The sequence below is a fragment of the Dreissena polymorpha genome, chromosome 6 (assembly GCF_020536995.1).
Source record: "Dreissena polymorpha isolate Duluth1 chromosome 6, UMN_Dpol_1.0, whole genome shotgun sequence".
Classification (NCBI taxonomy): domain Eukaryota; kingdom Metazoa; phylum Mollusca; class Bivalvia; order Myida; family Dreissenidae; genus Dreissena; species Dreissena polymorpha.
Window position 1 is genome coordinate 60,474,600 of NC_068360.1, and position 23,900 is coordinate 60,498,499.

The 23,900-nt window shown below is 34.1% G+C and overlaps 1 protein-coding gene across 1 annotated transcript in view; it reads right to left on the minus strand.

Annotated features, from left to right (window-relative positions):
• LOC127835433 (tight junction protein ZO-1-like) overlaps positions 1–23,900 on the minus strand; it is a 105,958-nt gene that overhangs the window by 32,572 nt on the left and 49,486 nt on the right. Inside the window, exons 4-14 of the mRNA XM_052361861.1 lie at positions 14,019–14,066; positions 12,014–12,138; positions 11,484–11,586; positions 10,904–10,994; positions 10,514–10,617; positions 9,629–9,752; positions 8,318–8,433; positions 6,327–6,444; positions 5,319–5,457; positions 1,525–1,711; positions 451–553 (exon numbers count right to left, since the gene is read on the minus strand). Coding sequence (XP_052217821.1) covers positions 451–553; positions 1,525–1,711; positions 5,319–5,457; positions 6,327–6,444; positions 8,318–8,433; positions 9,629–9,752; positions 10,514–10,617; positions 10,904–10,994; positions 11,484–11,586; positions 12,014–12,138; positions 14,019–14,066 — 1,258 coding nt within the window. The remainder of the gene's footprint in view (positions 1–450; positions 554–1,524; positions 1,712–5,318; positions 5,458–6,326; positions 6,445–8,317; positions 8,434–9,628; positions 9,753–10,513; positions 10,618–10,903; positions 10,995–11,483; positions 11,587–12,013; positions 12,139–14,018; positions 14,067–23,900) is intronic.

Below are 23,900 nucleotides of genomic sequence, written 5' to 3' on the forward strand. Positions count from 1 at the left end.
AACATGAACCCATTAAAAGAACAAAAATATTTGGATTCATTTACACCATAACAAACATTCATTAATCCAACGTCACTATTTTTAAGCAGTATTATTTGGAAATGAGATTTTGGAATCACCTCAGGGAAGGAAAACATCCTATAATCTTTACACAATTAACCTTAACTCTACATTTTTTAAACAGATTTGGTCAAAGCATAACACTATTAGTAAAATTGGTTTGGTACTTAAAAGGAGGAAAACTGATGAAAAGAAGGAAAAATGAGACCCTGTATAATGCTGGTGAAAACTTAATCGTTCTTGATAATAAATAAAATAAATCAGACTTTTTATTTATCTTAATTATGGGTGCATCATGCCCCGAAACAGAGCAGTACACTAATAATGAAAGTTACTGGAGTGTAACATAGGTCCTAAATGAACAATCTAATTCTTGAGATCTAGTGTTACCTTCTTTCTTATATTGGACTTCCAAGGACACGGTTCCCTGTAGACTGGTCAGACTCATTACAGCCTCCTCTCGTGTTAACCCAACTATTTCCTTAGTGTTGGCCTGAAATTATAAACAAGATTGCAACTGTAAACAACAATGTCTTTGTTGTTGGCCTGAAATTATAAACAAGGTTGCATCTGTTGTGTGAAAGAAAGGTTTTATGGGGAACTAACCTACCTAATAGTGAAAAATGTATTTATATGTGTGCATTTATCACTCTGATGAAGGTTAGTTCCCCACAAAAACTTTCTATCACCTACTTACATTTCAGCCTATAAGGTGTTTGGGACACCAATGCTTTTTCTCTTTTGTTTTGAACAATAAAACACTAATTTTTTTTCAAAGAACTTGCCAATTCAGATGGCACTATAGACAGTTGTGAAAAGAAGAGTTTAAACTCTTCCCAGCTTAAGTTTGTTTTGTTTTTTTAAACGTCTTAATGCCAGGCTAAGCCTTTATTAGTCAGTCAGCATTCCGCTGAAACATGACTGGCATGTATGTGCCCCGACCCGGGATCAAACTCGGGACCTCTTGATTTAAACGCAAGCGCCTTATCCACTGAGCTACGGAGGCAAAGCTTAAGTTGAATGATTGATGTCCATTCATCTTAAGTTAGAATAATTAACCAAATAGGAAATGCACACGATTTTTGCATAAACTATAGAAGTGCCAAACAAGTGAATTAAAAGTAAGATGATGGGAAAAAATTGATACTTAAACATGAGCCAGTTTCTGGGAAAACCAGACTTGATGACTGTGCGTAAAGTATCCTTCCAGATTAGCCTGTGCTGTCTGCACATGCTTATCTGGGATGACCGTTTTTGCTTTGACTGGGAATTTATTCAGCAGAGAATTCTTTTAAATAAAAAAATCCATTAAAGTGTTGTCTCTGATTAGCCTGTGTGAACTGCACAGGCTTATCTGGAATGATACTTTAAGCAACGGCAGTATGCCTGGGTTTCCAAAAGTGTTGGTCATGTGATTGACGTCTCTGTAATTGTCTATTAGGTGCAAGAATTGTCCCGCATTACCTTGATAATTTGGTCACCCTCTGAAAGGCCTTCAATTTCTGCTGCTGTGTTTGGCTGGACTGAGGCTATAAATATCCCTGTGGCATTTCCCCCCGCCAGTCTCAATCCCAGACCAAGTTCTGGATCTTTCAGGAATGTTACGATCCTTGGATCTGGTCGTATATCCTTTCGTTTTCCAACGTATCGCCTGGAAAAGATTGGTTCCACTATGAATAACAATTACCACTTATAATGCTGTATTGAAGAAAGCAAACAGCACGATGAACAATGCTTAACATCAACCTTGCAAAATGCAACAAACAAAACAGGAGTTCAAACTGTTCACAAAATACCCTACTTTAAGGTCTGGTTTACATTGATAAAATTGGATGATAATCAGATTTAAACTATAAGAGTTAGAGAGCTGTCAATTTAAGGAGTCAAATTTCAGCTCATTAAAGTGTCATAAAGCATAAAAGTGTCATAAAGCATAAGTGTTTCATACAATCTAGCTTGCTATGACACTTTGCCGACATTTTAAGCCCTCAAACATTGTGACCAAGTATAATGATGATACAATTAAAACTACAGTCAATCTTGTGGATGCGACCACTTGTATTAAGTGACCTTTGTCTTATGCGACCATTATGAAATCCCACGGAGCTTTTTCGCTATATAATGATATTGTATTAAGCGACTTTTGTCTTACGCGACCAGCGACCGCTGATTTGTGTGTATTTTGATGTCCGAATCTTGTATTAAGCGACCACTAGGAGGTAAAAGTGGTTAATCTATCGATCTTTCAGGGACAAATCCGTGTTAATTGTTTATCTAAGCCGATAAGATGTACTGTTACACCTCTGCTTTGTTTTCACAACCATTATGATTATGCTTTGTCTCGTTGACCGGTTCTGACCGGTATTGTTGTAGACTGCGTATCAATTTATTGAGTTGAATAATAGAGGAACGTATTGCGCACAGTCTACAGCTTAAAAAGTTTACTATGTGGAACGTTAAGAGACAATGCCGATTTTTCTCGAGTATAGATAACAGGTGCAGAAACAATGCACTGTACGCGACAAACATTTCCTGAGAAGTGCGGAAAATAAACTATTAATCGGCAACATCTGTCGATATCCGTACATTACCAATTTGTAATAATGCTAATTAGTAGATATTTGTAAGCCAATCACATTGTTATTTACTTAATAAATTTTCCAACCAGGTCTGATTGTTTGTTTTCAATTGACGTGTTTTAATTTTTTCAGCTCATTATGTATCATAATCGAGTTAGATTTCCTTAAGCGTACATGCAGAAATTAAAATGTCAAAACAAAAAGTGTTAACGTTGAACGAGAAAATTCGGGTTTTGGAATTGTCAAAGAGTATAAGTGCACGTAAAATCGCAGACGAGATTGGAGTCGGAAAAACCCAAATTCAGAAACATTCTTAAGCGTAAAGCCGAGGTGCTTGAAGACGTGGAAAATAATGTGTCAGGTGAAAAAAAACGCGCAATATAGAAACGGAAAGAAAAATACATGTGATAATATATCATAGCTTTTGGCTTCTGACATTTATTTCTAGTTTTAGCTGTACACATGTACATGTAGACTGTTACACATTTTTAGCAAAATTCTTTGTTCTTAGGAAAAATATTTCCTTGTCTATGTTGTTTTTGCAAATAAATATGTACACACAATTGATTTATAATAAATGATAATTTATAATAAGTGAAAAATAAAACACATTATAAGTAAAATATTGTTTATGTATTGTGTTTATATTCATTTTATTATAAAAGTTAAAATCATTGTGGATAAAAGAAAAGTTAAAATCATTGTGGATAAAAGAGATAATCCTTCATATAGATTAAAATTGAGGGTAAGCATTCTTCCAGAATGGCCTTTTGTATTCAAAGACCGTTTTATTAAGAGACCACTTTTGATTACTCCCTTGAGTGGTCTCTTAATACAAGATTGACTGTAGTTGAATTCAACGCAAAACAAGGTTAATTTGTAAAAAAAAATCATAATTAAAGGGCCATAATTCAGAAGTGTTTCATACTAACTACAAGCTCAACTGCCCAGAGGTGGTGAAATGTTACATGTATTAGGGCTATAAGAAATTAATATTTAATGTTATCTGGCTATTGGATTTTTTTATCAGTTTCTATAAAAGAAAAATGATTTGGGTTGACAGTTTAAATATAAAACTGTGAAGACTGTTTATGCAATCTAGTTGATATTCCACTTTGGCCATGCGTTATTATTTGCCCACAAATGTTATCGCCAAGTTTCATGGTTCTATTTAAATTGTTCCAGTTAGAGAACATTCTTTTGTAATATGACAATTCATTTTTACTTCTATAGCCAATATTCACAATTGCCTCAAGAGATCCAGCTGATTATCAAACTTGGCTTATTATTCCCAACAAAATTTGAACTTTTTTGTTTCATTTGAAAATCACTTAAATGAATTCTAGAACTCACCTTTTCTAAGACTTCTTATTTTTCTGTAATGCTATCAAAATTCCCTTACATTATTCCTGACTTTTGCAAAGTCAAATTTCAAAAGATTACAAATTCCTAACCCTTCTGGCATCAATTTTCAGTTTCAGCTGACATAAATATAATTTGGTACGTCATTATTTGGAGAAAATCGTTGTCAACTGACATTGAAAATAAATTTCAATGTTACAAAAACAAAACAAAAAAACTACATTCATTGAAGGAAGATTCATGAAAGACTTGTCTGATATCCAGGCATTGAATAATTTTTCCAGAGCCACTCGCCCTGCAGGGCGAGTAGGCCTGACAATCCACTCGCCCTTCACTTTAATCTACTTGCCCTGCATTTAAAAAAAAATATATCTATATTTATAGTTATGATCAACCAGAACCTTTTTAACCTACTTAACATAGTGACACTAAACTGCAAGCAAATTAACTACATTATCTGATGAATTTTATTTGCTTTCCATATGTTTTCTGCACCTGTTTCCTTTTCTCAATACTTTCCGCTTCTCGTTTTGATGACCTTTCTTTCTGTTCCCTGTCTCATCCACCTTGCAGATATTTCAAAATTGAACCCTTTTCCATGCTGAGTTTTAATATTTCAGACGAACTTTTACTGAAAAACACGCTTGATTGACAAATGGTTACGATATGGTAAATTTTGGCTAAAGCTTCTGATAACGAATTATTCTGTTTATTAATACTTATTGCTTCTGTTTATTTTTAATTAAATATAAGTATTAAAATTAACCAGTTATGTATTTTTTTTTATTGATATTTACATTAAAATGAAATTTTATTCTTCAGGGAATGACCAATATATTTAACTGTTTTTTTCACTTTTAATCGATTAGCTAAGAGCACTGACACCTACGAAAAGAGCGCAGCCGATTTCGAGAATTATTTTTACAGTGCCCATGATGTCATTTTTCATTGTCAAAACGAAAGTGCAGTTTCTTTGTGTACTAAACCTATTTTTTGTTCGTTCGAAAAATTGTTCGCAATTTGTATCGATGTGGCAGGAGTTCTGGAACTGAATTTATATATCTCAACTTGAAAAACAGCACTCGCCCGGTCGGTCGAGTATTTAACATACTTTACTCGCCCGACCGTCAACTTCACTCGCATATGCGAGCGGTTGAGTGGATTCTTCAATGCCTGCTGATATCAATATCATTAAAATTTATTTTCAGTGCCACACAAAAAAACAATTTCAAAATGGTTCATGAACACTAATTTCATACATGTAGTAAATGTGATTTTGTTCCTTTTTTTCGATTGCAAGCCTTAATAGTGACTCACTCTTCATGGTGGCGTCGTAAGATTGGTATGTCTGTCTCATCAACAGTGGCGTAGTTCCCGTAGCTCTGTTTCCTGCGACGATCCTCTCCATCACTGAGATAACCGCCTTTAACTGGACTTGGGGAGCGCGGAGGACCACCTGGGAAATATACATTTGAGAAGCGTTATTCTAAAATTGGGAAAAATGCATGTGCGTAAAGTGGCGTTCCATGGGAAAAATGCATGTGCATAAAGTGGCGTTCCAGATAAGCCTGTACAGTCCACACAGGCTAATCAGAAATGACACTTTCCGCCTATAAGTGTTTTTTTTCTAAGATGAGACTTAAAAAAAAAAACACCATAAAAGCTTAAGTGGCGTCTACTGCACATGCTTATCTGGGCTGACACTTTATACACACACATTATGCCCAGTTTCCCAGAACCAGGCACATTTTACAAAATAAAAGCAGTCAATATAGATTTAATAATCATACACTTAAAATACTTGTCTTTTTAACATTTCTATGGTTAGTTAATGATTTTTGATTTATTATTTCAATTACTGCAAGACAATTGTGTTAAAAACAAGTATGATTTTCAATACTTTAAAAAACTTTTATAATAGCATTTTTCAAATTTGATATTTTGGTAATGTTTTCAGAATGAAATGAAAAAATACAACACAGTGTCAAATAACATGCTTCATGCAAAAATATTATGCAATACGCCATAAATGGCCAGCGTAGCTCCAGACCAGCCTGCCCATCTGTGCAGGCTGGCCCTGAGCTACCCTGTCTTCCTATAAGATCACTCAAGGTTTTGTGACTCATTAGCAGACAGGGTAGCTCCTTACCAGACTGCACACATATAAAGGCAGGTCTGGAGCTACCAATCTGCCTATGGCAAAGACCCATTTTAGCATGATGTCAATCATTATGATATAGTATACAAGCAGACCACAAGATAACTACACTTATTAAAAGCGGTAGAACAATATCTCTGTCTTTTAAAAGTTACAACATGTCTCACTGTTATCAATGCCCGAGGGGAGAGGAGGTCTGGGAGGTGCGGCCTCATGATCGTAGATGTATCTGCCGTCATATCTGGAGTGGGGGCTATTGGCAGGATACGCACCCGGGGGGATGTCCTGAAAGATACAATTATTTTGAAACTTGTTTATGGGATTTAATTTTGTATTTTTTGTATCATTACAGGTTTTTAACCCTTTACCACTTTGATACTCATATTAAAGCATTTTTAGTTCTTGGTAAATCAAATTAAAACTAGAAACCGTCAGAGACAGGTGATGCTCCCCAAAAGTTTTTTTGTCACAATATTTCACTATATATTCAGATAAAAGGAAACGTCTTGAGGGCACAGTAGTTGGGGGGACAAGAATATTTTTATATAAAATTTCAAAGGGCCATAACTCTGTGAAAAATCATCCGACCAGAACACGCTGATAATATGCACATCTCCTCTTGGTAGTGAAGCTTCCTATAAAGTTTCATTGAATTCCGGTCATTAGTTGCTGAGAAATAGCCCGGACAAGAATTGCACTATATGTACAGTTAATGGAAAATTTCAAAGGGCCATAACTCTGTGAAAAATCATCTGACCAGAACCCGCTGATAATATGCACATCTCCTCTTGGCAGTAAGCCTTCCCATAAAGTTTCATTGAATTCCAGTCATTAGTTGCTGAGAAATAGCCCGGACAAGAATTGCACTATATGTACAGTTAATGGAAAATTTCAAAGGGCCATAACTCTGTGAAAAATTAATCCGACCAGAACCCGCTGATAATATGCACATCTCTTCTTGGTAGTGAAGCTTCCCATAAAGTTTCATTGAATTCTGATCATTAGTGGCTGAGAAATAGCCCGGACAAGAATTGCACTATATGTACAGTTAATGGAAAATTTCAAAGGGCCATAACTCTGTTAAAAATCATCCGACCAGAACCCGCTGATAATATGCACATCTCCTCTTGGTAGTGAAGCTTCCGATATAGTTTCATTGAATTCAGGTTATTAGTTGCTGAGAAATAGCCCGGACAAGAATTGCACTATATGTACAGTTAATTTGTACAGTTAATGGAAAATTTCAAAGGGCCATAACTCTGTGAAAAATCATCCGACCAGAACCCGCTGATAATATGCACATCTCCTCTTGGTAGTGAAGCTTCCCATAAAGTTTCATTGAATTCCGGTCATTAGTTGCTGAGAAATAGCCCGGACAAAAATTGCACTATATGTACAGTTAATGGAAAATTTCAAAGGGCCATAACTCTGTGAAAAATCATCCGACCAGAACCCGCTGATAATATGCACATCTCCTCTTGGTAGTGAAGCTTCCCATAAAGTTTCATTGAATTCCGGTCATTAGTTGCTGAGAAATAGCCCGGACAAAAATTGTGCACGGACGGACACACGGATGGACGGACGGACGGACAGACGAAGCGGCGACTATAGTCTCCCCGCATAAAAAGAGCTTTCTTATAAGATTCAAGTTTTAACGGCTTCATTTCTGACCCCAAAGTAAAAGTGATAAGCAGCAAACACCCTGGGAGTAACTTGTAGGCTGGTCAGGTTTCATGCCGGTTGCAAAAGCTATTTTCACTTTGCTAGTGAGCGTGAAAGGGTTAATAACAAATATATAATTTGGAATAATTTAAAATAAATATGATATTTAGATGAACTTGAAATGTGTCCATAGGACATTGATGGCCGTGTTATATTTCACTAGAAAGAGGAATGAGTGTTGTGTGTCATATTAAATGTGAACAGGCAACACAGAATGATGTACACATCTAAAGATAATTTATGTTTAACACGTGCATTTTCTGCTAAAATAATCCATTGTTGCTTCAAAGACTTCATTCCTTTAAGAGTTGTTCTAATAGAGTTGTAATTCCATTGGCCATTAGTTGACACATCAATATTTTTTTAAAATAAAATTTGGAAGCCAAGCCATTTACTTCACTGTATGTAAAGTAGTTGATGAAGCCTGCCTACATACCTGTGGTGCAAACTGTGCCTTGTATGGGCTATCCTCGATGTTTGACTTGGTCTGGTACACCTTGTCTGCGTGCTTTGGCAGGGTACTCTGCATTGTTCCATAGCCCAGGGAATACTCTGTGGATTTATTAAATGCATAGGATTGATAGACCAAATATAAACAAACAAGAGCTATATAAATACAATGCAGTGCAGTATTATTCCTCTTCTGTCACGGCATAATGAACATTTTCTGTCATCAACCAATATAAAAACTTTAAAGCCAGAGAAAAAAAATAATACCTGAATAATGAAAATTTGCAACTGAGTATTTGCAAATTACGTGAAAAAACATGGATGTGCCAGGAAACCAGATTTTCAACGCTGTTATAATTATTTTTATTTTTTAATTAATTCAGCAATCCCAAGCACAGTCAGAATGAAAGCTATCAATTAAAGCACAATACCGGTATATCAAGCTCATTTCTATATCACATCAAGAGCTGTGTTTAAGAAACACAATGCCCTTACCCATAATTTTGACCTTTGACCTTGACCTTTTACCACTCAAAATGTGCAGCTCCATGAGATACACACACATGCCAAATATCAAGTTGCTATCTTCAATATTGCAAAAGTTATGGCCAAGGTTAAAGTTTTGGGACAGACACACATCTACAATGACAGACAGACACACACATACAAAGACAGACAGACACAAACATACAATGACAGACAGACACACACATACAATGACAGACAGACACAAACATACAATGACAGACAGACACACACATACAATGACAGACAGACACAAACACACAATGACAGACAGACAGGCCAAAAACAATCTACCCCTGATTTGGGAGCATACAAACCTAGACTAGCAAAAAATGAAGATTAAAAGCAAGCTTGTTATGTGCACAGTTTCATCAAGACTGGTCAATGCACAGTACTGTTATTGACAGGAAGACCGGTTTATACATAATGATATGAGTCGCGTTCTGCGAAAACTGGACATAATGCATGTGCATAAAATGTCGTCCGAGATTAGCATATGCAGTCCGCACAGGCTAATCAGGGACGACACTTTCTGCTTTTATGAAATTTTTCGTTTAAATGAAGTCTCTTCTAAGCAAAATTCTAATTAAGGCGGAAAGTGTCGTCCCAGATTAGCCTGTGCTGACTGCACAGGCTAATCTGGGACGATACTTTACGCACATGCATTATGCCCAGTTTTCTCAGATCGCGAGTCATATTGTAACTAAAGCATCATTTCAACAAGTGGATAATACAGATTCAACATTTCAAGAATACACACCGTTATACCTACCATCGTCTTTCCTGCGTTCGTTGTCTCGAGGTTTGGTGATGATGAACTGTAGTTTGTCCTTCGTCTTCTCTATCAGTTTTCTGGCCTCAATCAGTGAAAGACTGTCAATTGGTGCATTGTTTATCTGCAAACACAAATATATAGATGCCTTTATAATTTTCTATAGAACAAGAGGTTCAAAGGCCTGAAGTTGCTCACCTGACACCTGAAGGAATACAACTATTCTTAGCTGCTTTTGTTATGTTCTTGTAATAAATATGACTTCTAACCTCCTTTTTACCAAGAACCATTTTGACCTAGGCTGAAATGTCATTAAAACAAATGTACAGATCCATGTTCATGCTGATTGTGTAAACTTGTGACTTAAAGAGCGGTTCAAAGGTTTCACGGAAGAGATGTTAGGAAAATTGTCGTACCCCTTCAGGGCAATATTTCGATAGACCATAATTTTTTTTCAACTCATATTATTTAAAAAAATGCTCTTAGTCAATTTAATGAAGACTGGAATATAAATGTGACTGCTAGTGTTAACAAAGTTTCACTAAAGCTATATAAGGAAAAACATCCCAAGTCCCACCATGGTGGCCATGTTTTTCACTTTGCATCAATAAACAAAAAGTGATAACAAAAGTTCCAAAAGCCCACAATTAACATGTTGAGCTAAGGTGAGCTTAAAATGAGTTATCAGTTTGCATTGAAAAAAATAAGGGTTTATTTTGTAGCTATTTGGGAAAATGGCCTGTACCATAAAATTTAAGATATAGTTTCAACTGCACTTTGTTTATCACACTTTATTTTTTTAAGTTAATAAGATGAAGATTTTTTATCTGAATTTAAAACAAACTCAAAACTTTGTCTAAAAACAATAAACTTAAGAATATCTACCTTTAAAATTGTATCCCCTTCCTTCAGTCCCCCATCCTCGGCTGCCAGACTGTTGGGCAGAATTTCTTTGATGAAAAACCTGCACCCTAGCACAACGCCATATTCTAGAATGGAAGATACAGACTTCTGAAAGCACTGCCATAGTATTTTTAAGAAGGCGAAATTTGTTCTTTTGTCTACAGGTATAGTTGCAATCATCCAACTCCCAGCTTTTGACCCTCTGGGTTGCTGGATGTTTTAACTGATAATGGCTTTTTTCATGTAAACTTGCCGCCTGGATTTAATCAGTAATATTAACAAAATATCCCCCCTTATATAATTTACTGACAAGAGAATATAGAATGTGGGCTCCACTTTTACACATTTTAGGTACATCGATGTTTTTCCTACCATCTTTTCTGTTCCGTTTTGACAGCGTAACCTTGAGAGGTGGGGTTTCGGTTTCCAGGGATGCTGGTAAAACTATTCGCCTTCTTATAACCTGAAAGTAGACCATATTCAAGCATGTTCAAACATGCATTTTTTCAGCCTATGTGACATATATAAGAACTTATTATTGTGATTCTATTGACAAAGTACAAAATGATGTTGGTTAAACAAAGCAATAAACAACTTGAAATGAATGTTGCTATTCCTAAGTGTGATATAGGTAAAAATAGTCCTCACAGCAATAGTATTGCATACATATTTTTTTTAGATTACCCCGGCATGTAAGAATAAGTTTGAACATTATTTTTTTTATCAATTGGGAACTCTTTTATATATTTTAAATAATTATTTTATTCTCTTTGGTATTAGAAACAGTATTTTTATAAACATCTGAACCAATTCAAAGACCTTTAATTCCCTTTTATAATGATGTATCCATTTAATCTTCAGTTCAAAGGGAGAGAAAGCAGTCAAAAAAATACAAACAAAGGGAGGGAATCAATTGAGAGAAAAAAAATTAAAAACTGTCATTACTACCTACCAAATTCACAGTACTTCCACAGTCTTTTAATACTGAAATGGCAGTGGAATGGTCCACATTCTCTAACGAATTCCCGTTCACACTTAACACTCTGTCATTGATCCTGGAAAACAAATTATTATTTAAAATATTTCAAATATTAATTTAACAAGAGCCTTTAAAAAGTGTCATGTTTAAACACTTTTTGCATAAAATTGAGAAGCAGAATGAAATAACAAAAGTTTCAATATATTCTGGGTTTAACTCATTCCAAAGATTATGCGGATTGTTATCATTACATACAACATAATTTGTTTAATGTCTGAGAGCTTGTATATAAAACAATAACACCCTTCTCCCTGATAATGCATTGTCTAATATGTCTGTACAATGTAATTATTTGTAAAATGAACTATACATATAATCTAAGTTGAACATGACTGACACGTGTCCAAAGGGCACAATCGCCCAAAATTCATTATTTTTGTGTGTGTGTTTTATTGCCCAATATAAAAATAAGCTTATATATTCAATACAAATCTAGAACTCACTGTAATTTCCCTTCTGCTGGTCCCGATTTCAGGACATCGGATATCGCTATGGAAGGGTCACCATTTGCAAAGTGAGGATTATCTTTCCCACCACTGACTGCAATACCGAAGCCAAAGCCTGGCACCTGATAAATAATGCAAACATTAATAAGCAACATAACAAAAATTGTATAATCACAAAAAGGCTGTTTTATTAACTGTGATCAGTCTTCGAATATTCAAAAGCTGGTTGTGTGGTTTTTCAAAGCCTTGCTAAAAAAACTTATCTGTGCTCAACACTTAACTATTATTCTCTGTTTAACAAGCTAGAAATGTATTATGCACATTTAAATGTGTTTAATGCATATTAGTGTTTGTGTTTATTACATATCATAGGTGAAGCTGTCATGTTAGTACCAAGCAGTGCCGATTAAACCGTTGTATCAGATTTACTTTGGAACCCTATTGTTACTTTCTATGATAATGATAAATCTGAAATATGTCAAATCTTTGTAAAAAAAATGCAGGCATTTGGAAATCCAATTACTGCATTGGTTAAAACAGATAATTTTACAGAGGACTGTAAAACTGTCTGGACATACCATGGAAAAATACAAGGGAAGGGTGATTAAGTTGGAACTTAATTATCTTCTCATATGTTTAGTAACAAATTGTGCAATACCTTGAACACATTCCATACTTTTGTTTTTACAAGTGCCTGTTGCATGTGGACAAGTTACGGGTATCATGTTTATTTCTTTTTCGTAACATTTTAATGCATTAGACATAAACATTTAAGTTTTGACATTATCATTTTAAAAGCATCATTGCAACTGATGTAAAGAAACCAAAGGTAATATATCTTTTAGGATGTCAATATTCAGAGCGCATCTGATTCGCACAATGATATCAAATTAAAACCATCTGTTATGGTCGTATTTTGGACCGTTGGGTTACACTTTACCTATAATTCAATTTTTTATTCAAAGCAAGTAGTATGCTTATGTAGACATTTGTTTTATAAGTAGTTTTTGTAATCATTACCAACCTTTGTTGGATCATTCACAGTATAAACTTTGTACTAAGAATCCAACAGTGGTTGGTAAAGATTAAACAAGAGGCCCATGAGGGCCTAAATCACTCTACTGGCTGGAATCAATAGGGCTCAAGCCCTTGATAGTATGAACAATCTGAGTAAGTTTTAAATAAACAGACCCAAAATGGGAAATTTTTCGCATAAACAAGAAAAAACGTAAAATTTAAACTTCAAATGGCTCGTTTTCAACAATAAGTTGGACAAATTTTTTTCACTCTCAGTGGGGTTCTGGCCCTTGATGATATAAAACATCCGTTGAAGTTTCAAAAGGATAGAACTTTATATGTAAACAAACAAGAAATGTGTTTGTCGGAAACACTATGTCCCCTTCTGCGCCACTTTGAATTTTTTTTTACCTTTGACCTTGAAGGATGACCTTGACCTTTCACCACTCAAAATGTCCAGCTCCATGAGATACACATGCATGCCAAATATGAAGTTGCTATCTTCAATATTGCAAAAGTTATGGCAAAATGTTAAAGATTTTCTTTTCTTTTATCTCAAATTCAAGGGGAGATAATTCTGGACTTATAACTCCGATATTGCTCATTTTCAAAAGGGTTTGACTCATCATTCCGATAAAGACACTGTGCAAGTTTGGAAATGATTGGATGAAAACTGTGGACTTTATTGCGTAACCAAGCCTTATTTCACAATTTTCTCAAATTCAAGGTGAGATAATTCTGGACTTTTTACTCTGATGTAACCCATTTTCAATAGGGTTCGAGTCCTCATTAATATAAAGACACTGAACAAGTTTGAAAAGAATCGGATGAAAACTGTGGACTATCGCGTAAACAAGAAAAAGTCTAACGCACGCACGCATGGACGGACGACGGAAACCACGCCATGACATAAGCTCTTCAGGCCTTCGGCCAGTAGAGCTAAAAAATACAATTACAAAAACAGATAAGGATAATGTTTACTTACCCGCGTCAATGTCACCTTGTGTGTCTCCCAGACAACATTGTCCGAATTCTAGAAAAAAGAAGAAAAATACTTTTAAAATACAGTATCAAGTTAAATACAATTGAAAACTTTTTTAATGGGATGAATAAATATTTTCATTGATTCTTTTACTAGCTCACAGAAATAAAACCAGTCAGTTATTTACAAATCTATTTTCTGAATCTTTCAATGATCTTTTCAGATTATTTTGTGACATATTTGTAATTTATATATATTTTTTAATTGGTAAATTATTGGTAAATTGCAGTGGGAAAGATCGTTTTTAGGGTTCCAAGTTAAAAATTGCACTAGAAAAAGGCTATTGGTTTGAGTTTGCTGGCTCAATAAAAAGGCTGTTTTAAAGGCTTGGCTTAATCATTTGTGTCCAGTGTTGTAAAAGAAAAATAAATTCGGAGTACAGTAAATGTGTAAATACATAGATATATTATTTTTATATTATTGAGTGTAAGTTTGTGAAGTCAATTATTAAACATAAGTATGAATATAGTTTTCCCAACACAGCTGTACGAATTGATACAGGTATTTGACCAGGTGTATAAACAAATATTTTGTAACTCATTTTTAAGCATTGACCAACTTTAATAGAACAAAAACTACATAAAAACATTGACTAATCATTATGTTTAATGCATACTTAAAACTGATTTGGAAAAAAAACAGCGACTTCCCTCAGGGGAAGTAAACCTGTGTTTCTAATCTTTAACACAATCAAATCACCCACAGGCATTAACAGTCTGCAAGCATTTTGAACCAAAGAAAACAGACACTAATTTTGTGTATCACCTTATTTACATTATGTCTATAATTTACACCTCATTATTATGTTTGAGATTATAATTTGAGATAACAAGTAAAAAATGTCCAGATCAAGTATCCTTTGATAAAAAAGTAATTATCTTTCTTTGAAAAAATACATTTGACGATGTGATGATTTGCAATATTATTTATCAGCATTATAAAAATAGTTTCATCATCATCATCGTCATCATCATCACCATCATCATCATGATTTGATTGATATGTAAAAATAGATAAAATTTTATATTTTGGAGCATGATCATATGAATAAAATGTTAATTAGTCCCCTACCGGTTTCACCGGAGGGGACTTACGGTGTTGTCTCCGTCCGTCACACTTTTCTGAATCCTGCGATAACTTTAAAAGTTCTGAATATTTTTTCATGAAACTTGGAACATGAATAGATGGCAATATGGACATTATGCACGTCATTTAATTTTGTTCCTACGTCAAAAATTGTGGTTGCTATGGCAACAAATAGACTAGAAATAGTGCTGAAAATGGTGTGTTTTTCTGGATCCTGCGATAACTTTTAAAGTTCTTAATATTTTTTCATGAAACTTGGAACATGGATAGATGGCAATGTGGACATTATGCACGTCATTTCATTTTGTTCCTACGTCAAAAACTGTGGTTGCTATGGCAACAAATAGACTAGAAATAGTGCTGATAACCGTGTTTTTTCTGGATCCTGCAATAAGTTTTAAAGTTCTTAATATTTTTTTCATGAAACTTGCAACATGGATAGACGGCAATATGGACAGTATGCACGTCATTTCATTTTGTTCCTACGTCAAAAATTGTGGTTGTTATGGCAACAAATAGACTAGAAATAGTGCTGAAAATGGTGTTTTTTTGGATCCTGCGATAACTTTTAAAGTTCTTCATATTTTTTCATGAAACTTGGAACATGGATAGATGGCAATATGGACATCATGCACGTCATTTCATTTTGTTCCTTTGTCAAAAATTGTGGTTGCTATGGAAAAAAAATCTGAAAATGGTGAAATTTCTGACAATGGTGGAGCCGGTAGAAGACTTTTATTGCTTGGCAATAGTCTTGTTACAAATACTTTGGGAATATCAAAATCAAAGCCAATTCAATTGTAAACTATAACACAAAATTTTACATAAAATGTCTCAAACAAAAACATCAAAGAGGAACTGTTTTCATTCCCTGACAATTACTACTTTGATTGTTTGCTTATTGGACATTGATTGTATTTATAGGCAAATGATTGGAAATTAATAGACTAATCAACACTTTAAAAGCTGACAATCTGCCAAGGGCTTTTAAATCCTGTCCACAAGAAATTGCCAGTCAACTGTCTCCAAAGATTTTGCTAAAGTCTATTACTATGATTCTTTTATTATAATTATTGACACAAAAGACATCTTTCAAAGATAAAAAAGTGAATACTACAAACCAAAATATTCCATTTTACCATTTTTAATATTCATAAAATAATATCAGAAAGGAAAGTGTAACTAGTTAATTTATTTATGTTTCATTTGTATCTATTATACATGTTCAACATTTCTTAAATTTATAGTTATATCTCTTTTAAATGTAAATATTTAGTTTTCAAACAAATGTGTAATGATCTATTTAATATAACAGTTAAATGTAAAGTAGTATAACCTTAGTGAGTTATAAACTTTTTTCTTAACAAATAAACACATACCTTAATAGGAACATTATTCCTTGTGCAAAAATTCTTTGGCCAAATTCGCATGTTTTATTTTTTTATGTTCCAAAATCAAAACTTTTTTAAATTAGCACTTCTACTGCATGTAAAAATATATGTTTTTCAAGAAATGCCATTTATTTAAATACCCCAAAATAATGAATAATTAATACATTATTTTGTTATGCATGTCAACACTGTAAATACTACTTTAATCAAGACCACAAATTACTTCCCTTAGCCAATGGGCAGCCATTTCTAAATTTCACTGACCAATAGCATTGCAGATCTAAAATCTGTTGACCAATGGCAATGCAGAGACAAGCAAGATTTTAATTAAGAGCATTAATTTTATACACTGTGATTTGCACAATTGTTTTCTGATGTTTAATGAAGATAAAAAAGGTCAGACAGCTTAAGGGCACAAGAAAATTACACCTTGGAACAATGATAATGTGAGAAATTTGTAGAATTTAAATGTTTAAGACTGCAAACATTGACTTAACACTGTAATACACAGATGTCTGCACATTTGAATAAAGTCCGAGACCTTTGTATTGAATTAAAAAATATATTATTGATCTATTTTCTTTATTGTTATTTTAATAATAACACTAGCCATTAACATGATTCATTCATCACCTTGAAGAAGATATTAGACATAAATTTAACATTAATTGATTTAAAGTCAATTGCTAAAAGAAAAAATGATACAATTTAATAACTTATTTAAACTTTAAGATTTTAATAATCATGTGTAACAAAAAATGCTTTTATGATGACCTTTTTATGTTAAATAATTCAAAGGATGTTTTAATCTATTTACCTATGTATTACTTATTTTACAACCACAAGTAATGTTAGGTGGTTATTTAAAAAAAAACAATGGCAACACATTTTTTATTTCAATTATGCTTCCTATTGGAAAGAAAAAAGCATGTGACACATCAAGGTAAATATCAGTGACTTTTTCACTTTTTATTTTACAGCCTGTGACTTTTTGTTAGGGAAAAATGGCATGATTAACCAAGAAATTGGTACAAATAAAATATGACAAATATTATGAAAATATTACATTATTCCAATAATTGTTAGTATACAAATACAGTGATAAACTGCAGTTTTATAATATGAAGAACTAATTAGGTTTCTTTTTCAATGAAATTATAATGTTTTATTCCTTTTTTTTAATTTGCCCTATTTGTGTATTTTTTGTGAGAAAGAAATTCCATTTGGAAACAGTTTAATTTTGGTGTTAACTTTGATTTTACAAATATCACTGAATAATAAATACAATATTTCAAAGTTACAAATATCACTGAATAATATATACAATATTCCAAAGGGTGAAAAATGGTATGATAAATTAGATAACATTTGATAATTGTTAGTGTTGCTTTACAAACCATAAAATAAACAGATGTTTTGGTATGTCTTCATTCATCAGAACTAACATTTACTGGAGAGGCCTTCAATACAGCCTTATTTTAGGTCAATTGGGTATTAATGCCACATCTTTCTTAAGAAGGTGGCAAATGAAATTCCAAGAAAATATACGAAGACTTCTTGCTTATGCATTGTTTGATATTTTTATGATTTTTTTTCTCATTAAGAATACAACAAGACTTAAAGATAACTTTACACCTTCGCAAAACACATAACACATATATTTTATCCATATGTATTTTATGTTCTTAATAAAGAGTGTTACAAATTTAACATGTTAAATACGGTAACACCACCCCAAACTCGTTACATTTAACAGAATTTATTAATTTAAGCCACTCTCCCTACACAATTAGCACTATCTAAGACAAAGGCTGTAATTAACATGTAACACTAACCATGTTACCACCCTTATCAAGTGAAACTCTAGACCCCAACGTTTGAAACTCTTAAGAAGACAGTAAACAGACCATTGGTTTACAACAAGGGAGATAAAAGCATGTTTACGCATACATTGGCACTTTAGAGGAGCCCTCTGTTGCATGCATATTAAAGGGACATGATTATATTTATAGTAAAATTTGCATATTTAAATGACATACCAATTTTTACATTTATATTAATGTTTCAGGGGCTTACTTTTTAACCCAGATTTGAACATGACTGACATGACTATATTGATCTGTTTATTATTCTGTAGTTTGGTTAGAATATTGGAAGGGAGATTTGCGTACGACCAAGGTGAACCTCCACTCCCATCACCCCTAAGGGTGGTAAAAAGTAACCATCATCCTGGTACTCCGCCTTCACCCCAGAACCCAAGACCATACCAAAATTGAATATCTTTCAGTGAAAACGTAAATAGCTAAATTGCAGCCTTAACCCTTTATCACTTAGAAACATATTTTGACACATATCATAGTCTCTGAGAAAGTTAAATTTAATAAATACCTTTCTTACAAAATTCAAGTTTTAAAGGCTTCATTTTCAATTCCGAGACACTGATGAGTAGCAAACTGCATAAAACCTCAACAGACTGCTAGTTACTCGCAGGCTGTAGACTGGTTTTATGCTGCTCGCAAAAGCCATTTTTCACTTGGCTTTTTATGAGGGAAACTTAGAGTTAATTCAAATTTTGTCTCAATTTTCTTGAGTCTAGTTAGTTATTTACATAGCAGTGCTGGGACACCTCAAGGTCCATGCAGCATACAGTATGAAAGGAGGCCACAACTTTTTTTTTTATTGGTTTACAAAAATTATTTTGAAAATGGTCCATCGGGCGGTCGAAAAAAAACAAAAAAAAAAACATCATTGGAAAATTTAGTTAATACTAATAACATCAGAACAAAGACATCATATCTTTTATAACCTTAACACAGAGACGAAAAATCAAAATATGCAATGAAAGCCATCTATATCTTCAAATGAAATGAGTCACCTAAAAGCACCTTTTGTAACATCAGGATATTTTAAACACTCCATTAAATGACATGCGTTCTTCTCCCATTAAAACGAAAAACTGCGCTTCATTTCCGTAATTCGATGCGCACCATTACGCAATGCGATGCCCGTTGCATAAATCTCATATAAGATAAACTACACATACACAAAGTATGTGTTTGCTCTTATTCGACTTATGACATCGTCCATGCAAAAAATCGAGGTAGATCGATCCCCGCGTCGTCGCGGTAATGTTTGTTAAAGTTGTTGTTGTCATGAAAACTCGTTGATTTACAACGCAAAACGTCTTATTTGAACTGACGCGAATTAATACAATCATATTTGTCAACTTGGCTTTTGCTTTATTTTGATAATTTAATCCGAAGTTTAATGTTAGCAAGTGTTTTTACTGGAATTGTAAACAAGGAGCCAGTTAAAGTCTTCCGAAAATGTGCAGTCTGTGTGAATTGACAGTTTGACGTCATCAAAGGAAAGCCGCTTGCTGTCTCAAGCAATAAAGCGACAAATTTCGCGCCGGCAAAATTGGCTTCCTTTGTCTAGCAATCAACATGCCGAACCAATCGTGCGTTTGTTTCTCAATTGCAATCCTCCAATTTAATAATAGCACGTGCATAGCTCCGCCTTCGAATCGTTTGCAGAGAACGGAGGCGGAGTTTAACGGTTAATTGAGCTAGTATTTTACGCAAGTTGAGTTCCGATTTGCCGAAATTACTCGGCCCTAAGCATTAAAACGACAAATACATTTATCAATGATTTTCCGAGATATACCGATTTGTTCCGATTTCCAAACTTTCTGTACAGTTCCTAACTATGGCGGACGTGTTTACAAAATTCCTAAACACATATATCGTAAATAATGGCAGTGTTTTATTGGATTATTTATACTAATTATCAAATTGCACGGTAATACTTTTTTTATCTACTATAACATCGGGTTTGTTTAATATAATAAACATGTTAAACAATATAGTTGCGTCACAGACTCGGAAATAAATTTTGATGCGGTCGACATTTTACTGACGCTGATTTTCCTATTGTCTGTAAATAAATAAATTTTGAGAAGTGCCCATAAAAGGACTGGTACATACTGTGTCGCATTGAAAAATATCCCGATCTCCTCAATATATGTGAACCAATCGTTGATTGTACTTACTTGATTTTATTCGCAACCGTTCTCAAACCGGATCGTTTTTTTTTCTCGTTTCGCTCGTTTTTCAGTGCGGTCGGGAATAAAATATATAAAAAAAGACGATTTTATTTTTTTTCCCATTTTCCAAAAATTAGGGTCGGCGGTTTTGTAAACCAAGAAATATAAAAGTCGTGGCCGGACATATTTCAAAACAAACATACACTCGTACACAATGATATCTGTATTATTTGCCATGTATAAAATGGTTATTACATTAATGATTTATTTCTACATTACTACTTTTATTATTATCATTCTGGTGATTTTTACACATGGAGACTTTTCTAATGCACCACTTTTTAAACTTGAATATATCAGTTATTAGTTCAGATTTTGATTAAAATTTGTATGTGTGATCATTTGACTACATTCTGAGCAAGCTCGAAATAAAATCATTCATCCGTGACGATTGGACACTTTATAGCACTTGGGGTATGTATAGTTTCAAGGGGTATGTATAGTTTCGTCTTCTTGCACGTGGAAATGGTGAAACGTGACCTAAACAGATACTGCTTTCATTTATACATTAATTTAAAAGCATAAATTCTTACAATCTGCAAAGCCCACCAATGACCGAGATTTACGAACACTAAGCATTTAAAAAATCAGGTCGGAAATTAATTATTTGCTACTTTGCATGTCAGAAGTCATAAACACAAGCTGTTCAGTGTAGTTAAAGTAATTTGAGAAATTTAAGCAACACTTGATGAAGGGTCTTACATTTCACATTTTTGTGACATTAGAAAAGCCTTCTCAATACTTACAACTGCTGGTAAAGGATAGGGTAGTCTTAAGTGACAGTGCGCTCAATAAAATTGTGATTTGATACAAATACAAAGGCGTCAGAGCAGAAAAACATTGTCTTCCAGCAGTGATTAAACAAATGTTTATTTATAGTAGTGGAGTTAATGTAGTTATAAATATTTTTTAATCAAAAATAGGAACTTGATGCATCAGGGCCTGTACAAATGTGCAACAGCTTGGAAATCTGAACAATGAGGGCTTAAGGCAGTGCTCTCCCCTGAATACTCCCAAAATAGTCAATTGTTTATTTGGTTTACTTGCTTTATATTGTAGTTCCATAATGCATGATTCACACTACCTCTTACCGATATGTCTTTACTAAAGGTAATTTTTTTATATTTTACAAATGGATTCATGCGTTTCACAAATATTTATGTTAAATCCATTATTGTTATAAGTGCTTTATTTACAAGAAAAAACAAACAATAAAATAAACCAAAAAAATCAGAAATATACTAATGAAGAACAATAAATGTATAAAGAAAAAATACAGCAATAAAACCAAGGATTATGAGTAACAGACTTAAAATATTCTTAACAGAAATTAAAGCAAAACTGCATGGCATTATTTAGAAATAAACAAGGGCTGTTTGTAAATATGCATGCCCCCCATATGGGCTGTCCGTTGTAGTGGCAGCCATTGTGTGAATACGTTTTTGTCACTGTGACGACCTTTGACCTAGTGACCTGAAAATCAATAGGGGTCATCTGCGAGTCACGATCAATGTACCTATGAAGTGTCATGATCCTAGGCAAAAGCGTTCTTGAGTTATCATCCGAAAATCATTTTACTATTTCGGGTCACCGTGACCTTTGACCTTGTGACCTCAAAATCAATAGGGGTCATCTGCGAGTCATGATCAATCTACCTGTGAAGTTTCATGATCCTAGGCATATGCGTTCTTGAGTAATCATCCGAAAAACATTTTACTATTTTGGGTCACCGTGACCTTGACCTTTGACCTAGTGACCTCAAAATCAATAGGGGTCATCTGCGAGTCATGATCAATCTACCCATGAAGTTTCATGATCCTAGGCGTATGCGTTCTTGAGTTATCATCCGGAAATCATTTTACTATTTCGGGTCAGCGTGACCTTGACCTTTGACCTAGTGACCTCAAAATCAATAGGGGTCATCTGCAATTCATGATCAATCTTCCCATGAAGTTTTATGATCCTAGGCGTTTGCGTTCTTGAGTTATCTTTCAAAAACCATTTTACTATTTCTGGTCACCCTGACCTTGACCTTTGACCTAAAAATCAATAGGGGTCATCTGCGAGTCATGATCAATGTACCTATGAAGTTTCATGATCCTAGGCCCAAGCGTTCTTGAGTTATCGTCTGACAACCACCTGGTGGACGGACCGACCGACCGACAGACCGACCGACAGACCGACATGAGCAAAGCAATATACCCCCTCTTCTTCGAAGGGGGGCATAAAAATACTGACTAACAATAGAAACCTTTTTTTTTTCATGAACAGAAATTGTAACAGAAACACGTTTAAAAATTCATTGAAGTAACTTTGTATTAACTACCGTACATTCCTTTGTATAGCGCGCAGATTTTTTACCTCCAAATTTCAAATGAAATAATTGGTGCGCATAATACATTAATACAACGCTTTCCTTGCTGTTAAATTGCAAATAATTTATTTCGTAATCGTAAATAATCATAATAGCCGCCATTTTTGTATTCCAGAAAACTAGACCCTATAATCTTACAGACTGAAGGGGCCGTTGTCAAAACAACAAAAAGTTGGTAATGGCAGATATGAGCGGTGTCGCTTTAATTATTAACAATAAAATAAAATGTTGGAATAAAGTATGCAAACATTTATTTGTCTGTGTTTGTGCACTTCTACATTGGCAGCTTACTTTGGACTGGTAAAGGTATTTGGTCATTTTTGCAGGTAACCGTAGGTGTGAACAGGGACTTCTTAAGTGTTTTCCAGTTTGGTCCAGGTTTTTGGCGCATTCATTGTTCATCACATTCACGCCTGTGTAACGCAACAAACAATAACCCAAGAGTTTTACTTCAATACTGACATGTCTCAACAACTGTCTCCCATGCGCCACAAAGTTTTATTCAGCATTCAAATTTCAAAAAAAGCTCATGCTTTCCCCAAGGAAGAATGACATGAATTCTTATTTTCTCATGTTTTACACGAAATGCACATTGCAAGATTTTTACAAAATTGTCAGAAAAGTATAGTGCTATGCAACCCATGCTCCTAATCATAATGACGCTTCCAATTTTGAATGCTTACTGGTAATTAAGCTTTCCAATGCTGCCCCGGATGATTGGATTGCGCAAAAGTAAAATGGCGGCCATTTTTGGTCCGATTTGGTGGTTTTATTGTCTTTAAATATTTTTTTCTCCATTTTTGCATTAATAAAACAGCCTGCGCGCTATACGAGGGGAACATTCGGTATAAGTGATCCCAGGATCTGAG